Source organism: Dipodomys ordii, unplaced genomic scaffold (genome assembly GCF_000151885.1).
Source record: "Dipodomys ordii isolate 6190 unplaced genomic scaffold, Dord_2.0 Scaffold50, whole genome shotgun sequence".
Classification (NCBI taxonomy): Eukaryota; Metazoa; Chordata; class Mammalia; order Rodentia; family Heteromyidae; genus Dipodomys; species Dipodomys ordii.
In genome coordinates, this window is record NW_012267266.1 from 4118113 (window position 1) to 4123583 (window position 5471).

Here is a 5471-nt window from a genome sequence, read left to right on the forward strand (position 1 = left end):
AAAAAAAGAAAAAGAAAATGAAAGAGGAAATAGTTAAACTTCCATTTAAGAACTAGCTTACTTGTTGTATACTTTTACAGTATTAGAGGAACAATAAAGGAGTAGATGTAAAAGTACTTAAAAAGACATTAAGGGGGCTGGGAAGGTGGCTCAGTGGTAGAGTGCTTGCCTCGCATGCATGAGGCCCGGGGTTCGATTCCTCAGCACCATATAACCAGAAAAAGCTGGAAGTGGCACTGTGGCTCCAGTGATAGAGCACTAGCCTTGAGCTGAAGATCTGAGGGACAGTGCCCAGGCCCAGAGTTCAGGCCCCATGACTGGCAAAAAAAAAAAAAAAGACATTAAGGTTTGGGTGGGAAAATTCAAATTTTTCATTAATGGGCTTAGGTTCTCACAGATGGGAAGCATGTATTATTTATTATTTATATCTTAGTTGAACAAATGGGCCTTTGTAGATATACATGTTTCTTATTTATTTTTTTAGGATCAAGAAATGTAGAAACTACTATGAAATTCTGGGAGTGTCTCGAAATGCTAGTGATGAAGAACTTAAGAAAGCATACAGAAAACTTGCCCTGAAATTTCACCCTGACAAAAACTGTGCTCCTGGAGCAACAGATGCTTTCAAAGGTCTGATCCTGAACTGATGCTTAATTCATTTTTTGACTCCAGCATTGGGGATTGAACACAGGGTCTTGTGCATGCTAGGCAGCACTCTTATTTGTTGTTGGTCATGGGGTTTAAACTCTGGGCCTGGGTTGTCCCTCAGCTCTTCAGCTCAAGGCAAGTGGTCTACCACTTGAGCCACACTGCTACTTCTGGTTTTCTGGTAGTTAATTGGAGATAAGAGTTTCATGGAGCCGGATGCTGGTGGCTCATGCCAGTAATCCTAGCTACTCAGGAGGCTGAGATCTGAGGATCACGGTTCAAAGACAGCTTGGGCAGGAAACTCCATGAGACTCTTATCTCCAATAAACCACTAGAAAACTGGATGTGGGGCTGTAGCTCAAGCGATAGAGTACTGGCCTTGAGCTGAAGAGCACAGGGAAAGTGCCCAAGCCCAGAGTTCAAGCCCCACAACTGTGGGGGGGCGGGGAGAGTTTCATGGACTTTTCTGCCTGGACTGGCTTTGAACTGTGATCCTCAGATCTCAGCCTCCTGAGTAGTTAGGATTACAGGCATGAGCCACCAACACCCAGCTAGGCAAGCACTCTTAACACTAAGCTACATATCAAGCAGCCTCTCCCCACACACACATCTTTTTTCTTTCTTTTTTTTTTTTTAATGTTGCCCAGGTTGGCTTTGTACTCACAATCCTCCTTAGCTTCCTAAATGCTGAGAATGCAGATGTGGACTACCAAACCTGACAGTAACTTGCTATAATAGAAGTTGTCTTTAACCTTTCCTGAAGTTGATTTATAAAGCCATTAAAGCCAGGCACTGGCAGCTCACGCCTGTAATCTCAGCTACTCCAGGAGGCTGAGATCTAAGAATCTCAGTTAAAGGCAGCCCAGGCAGGAAAGTCTATGAGACTTTTTTTTTTTTTTTTGCCATTCCTAGGACTTGAAATCAGGGCCTGAACACTGTTCCTGAGCTTCTTTTGTTCAAGGTTACCACTTTACCACTTGAACCACAGCACACTTCTGGCTTTTTCTGTTTATGTGGTACTGAGGAATCGAACTCAGGGCTTTGTGCATACTAGGCAAGCCACATTTCCAACCCCCCGTGAGACTCTTGTATCCAATAAACTACTCAGAAAAAGCCAGAAGTGGTGCTGTGGCTCAAGTGGTAGAATGCTAGCCTTGAGCAAAGAAGCTCAGTGACAGAGCCCAGGCCCAGAGTTCAAGCTCCAGGACTGGCAAAACATGATGATAATTATAATAAAGCCATTAAGTGAGGCATTTTCCCTCTACCTTTTAGTGATTATCAGCATAGCTGATAGTAGTTTTCATCTACTTACCTTTGTAGGTTTTTTTGGGAAAAAGTTTTTTTTGTTTTTGTTTTTGTTGTTTGTAACAGCCTTTGGAATTGATTCTAATGATGTTTATTGAAGACCTTCTATCTGACTGGTGCCATAGTAAATAAAACAAACATGCTTCTTATGACTGCTACAGAATAGGACCTACGGCATGGAAGTTTTTGTTCAAAAAGCTATGTATGAAGAACATAAATAAGAAGTAGAGCTGTGGCTCAAAGTGGTAGAACACTAGCTAGCCTTGAGTGAAAGAGCTCAGGGACAGCACCCAAGCCCTGGGTTCAAGCCCTCTGACCAACAAAAAACTAAACTAAGCATAAATACTATTTTAGATCAAATCTGTTTTCCTCTGATTTTTCAGAATACTTTTCCCACACATGTTTTATTAGCATCAATTAGTTGTGTAAGGGGATCCTCAGATCTCAGAATCCTGAATAGCTAGGATTATAAGCATGAGTCATCAGTATCTGGCTCAAGAACTCATTTTTGTGGGTTTTTTTTTTTTGGGTCCCGTCGTGGGGCTTGAACTCTGGGCCTGGGTGCTTTCCCTCAGCTCTTCAGCTCAAGGCTAGCACTCTACCACTTGAGCCACAGTGCCACTTCTGGCTCTTTTCTTTTTGCTTATGTGGTGCTGAGGAATGGAACCCAGGGCCTCGGGCATGCAAGGCAAGTGCTCTACCACTGAGCCACCTTCCCATCCCCCCCCTTTTTTTTTTTTGGGTCCGGTCATGGGGCCTGAACTCTGGGCCTGGGCACTGTCCCTCAGCTCTTCAGCTCAAGGCTAGCTCTCTAACACTTGAGGTGCCACTTCCGGGTTTTTTCTTTTTGCTTATGAGGTGCTGAGGAATCGAACCCAGGGCCTCAAGCATGCAAGGCAAGCGCTCTACCACTGAGCCAACTTCCCAGCCCCCCCCCTTTTTTTTTAAGTTGATCATGGGGTTTGAACTCAGGGCTTGGGTACGTCCCTGAGCTCTTTTGCTCAAGGCTAGTACTCTACAACTTTGAGTCACAGCTCTACTTCTGGTTTTCTGGTGGTTAATTGCAGATAAGAGTCTCACAGACTTTTCTGCCCTGGCTGGTGTCCAACCGTAATCCTCAGATCTCAGCCTCCTGAGTAGCTAGGATTACAGGACTGGGCCTCAGGAACACATTTTTAATGAATTGAGAGTGCTGGCCAGTTGGAGGACACTTTTGAATATGTCTGACACTTGCACAGATTGGTTCTCTGAGCTGAGGGGCAGTGCCCCAACTTTCAGGAAAACTAGGATACTCAAAACTCTTGACTAGATGCCAGGCGCTGGGGTTGGAGATATGGCTTAGGTGGTAGAATGCCAGCTATTAGTGAATGAACAGAATGAGAATGTAAGGCCCTTAGTTCAAGCCCCAGTGTCAGCACACAAACACTCTTGTTTTGTTTTGTTTTTGCTGTTAATGATGATTGAACTCAGGGCCTAGGAGCTGTCCCTGAGCTTTTTGTTCAAGGTGTGCACAGTACACAAACTATTTTTTAGGGCTGGGAAGGTGGCTCAGTGGTAGAGCGCTTGCCTTGCATGCATAAGGCCCTGGGTTCGATTCCCCAGCACCACATAAGCCAAAAGGAAAAAACCGGGAAGTGGCACTGTGGCTTAAGTGGTAGAGCGCTAGCCTTGAGAGCAGAAGAGCTGAGGGACAGCACCCAGGCCCAGAGTTCAGGCCCCATGACCGGACCCAAAAAAAAAGAAAAAAAAGAAAAAATGTCTTCTTATTTCCATTTCCTGGAGTTAATTTTGATATATATTATTTTATATGATCAGATGCACATAGGCATTGCAACTTTGAGCGTACAAACTCTTGAGTAGAAACTTGTTCTCAGAAAAAAAAAAGAAGAAAGAAATTTGTTCTCAGCCAGGTGCCAGTGGCTCACACCTGTAATCCTAACTACTCAGGAGGCTGAGATATGAGGATCATGGTTCAAAGCCAGCTCATGCAGGAAAGTCCATGAAACTTTTTTCTTTTTTTTTGGTCAGTCGTGGTGCTTGAACTCTGGGCTTGAACTCTCAGCTCTTCAGCTCAAGGCGAGCGCTTTACCGCTTGAGCCATGGTACCACTTCAGGTTTTCTAGTGGGTTTTATTGGAGATAAGAGTCTCACAGACTTTCCTGCCTGGGCTGGCTTTGAACCATGATCCTGAGATCTCAGCCACCTGAGTAGCTAGGATTACAGGTGTGAGCCACTGGCACCCGGCTTTCCATGAAACTCTTATCTCCAATAAACCACCAGAAAACCGGAAGTGGCGCTGTGGCTCAAGTGGTAGAGTGCCTGCTTTTGAGCTGAAGAACTGAGGGACAGCATCGAGGCCCAGAGTTCAAGCCCCAGGACCGACAAATAAATAAATACCAGAATTGGCACTGTGGCTCAAAGTGGTAGAACACTAGCCTTGAGCAGAAGGGCTCAGGGAGAGTGCCCAGGCCCTGAGTTCAAGCCCCAACACTTAAACTGAATCAAGAACAACCTCAAAGGCAAGCAGGCACTTTGGGGAACTTTACAGATGCAAGCGTCTCTCCTTGAGCTATTGTGAAGTTATCTGGCACCAATCAACTTTGGCCTTTTACAGCTGGGGGGGGGGTCTTTTTGTCTATGTGTCTGTGTGTGTCTGTGTCTGTGTGTGTGTGTTGGTCGTGGGGCCTGAACTCTGGGCCTGGGCACCGTCCCTCAGCCTTTCAGCTCAAGGCTAGTGCTCTACCACTTGAGCCACAGCACCACTTCCGGCTTTTTCTGCTTATGTGGTGCTGAAGTATCAAACCTAGGGCCTCATGCATGCAAGGCAAGCACTCTACCACTGAGCCACCATCCTAGTCCCCTTTTGCAGCTTTTGTGATCACCCTAGACACAACAAAGATGTGTTGCTTATATGCTATGTCTTGTTGCAGCGATAGGAAATGCCTTTGCAGTCCTGAGCAATCCTGATAAGAGGCTCCGCTATGATGAATATGGAGATGAGCAAATGACTTTCACTGCACCTAGAGCCAGACCTTATAACTATTACAGGGACTTTGAAGCTGACATCACTCCAGAAGAGCTATTCAATGTCTTCTTTGGTGGACATTTTCCTACAGGTTAGTATCCCAAAATTGTGATTTTTTTTCTCTCCCAGTACTGGAGGCTTGAACTCAGGGCTTCACACTTGAACTACACTCCAGGCCAACTTTTTCTGACTTTTTTTTTGGGGGGGGTGGGGGGAAGGGTCGGTTGTGGAGCTTGAACTCGGCAAGGGAGCTATCCGTCAGCTCTTCAGTTCAAGGTGAGCACTCTACCACTTGAGCCACAGCACCACTTCTGGTTTTCTGAGTGGTTTATTGGCTTTGAACTACAATCCTCAGATCTCAGTCTCCTGAGTAGCTAGGATTATAGACTTGAGCCCGGCATTTTTTTCTGACTATTTTGTTTTGTTTTTGGGTCCGGTCGTGGGGCCTGAACTCTGGGGCTCAAGGCTAGCGCTCTACCACTTGAGCCACAGC

At 45.6% G+C, this 5471-nt stretch overlaps 1 protein-coding gene across 1 annotated transcript in view; it reads left to right on the top strand.

The window, feature by feature from the left end:
* Dnajc18 (DnaJ (Hsp40) homolog, subfamily C, member 18) overlaps positions 1-5471 on the top strand; it is a 26852-nt gene that overhangs the window by 8297 nt on the left and 13084 nt on the right. The window contains exons 3-4 of the mRNA XM_013020308.1: positions 485-630; positions 4884-5069. Of these exons, the coding sequence (XP_012875762.1) occupies positions 485-630; positions 4884-5069 (332 nt within the window). The remainder of the gene's footprint in view (positions 1-484; positions 631-4883; positions 5070-5471) is intronic.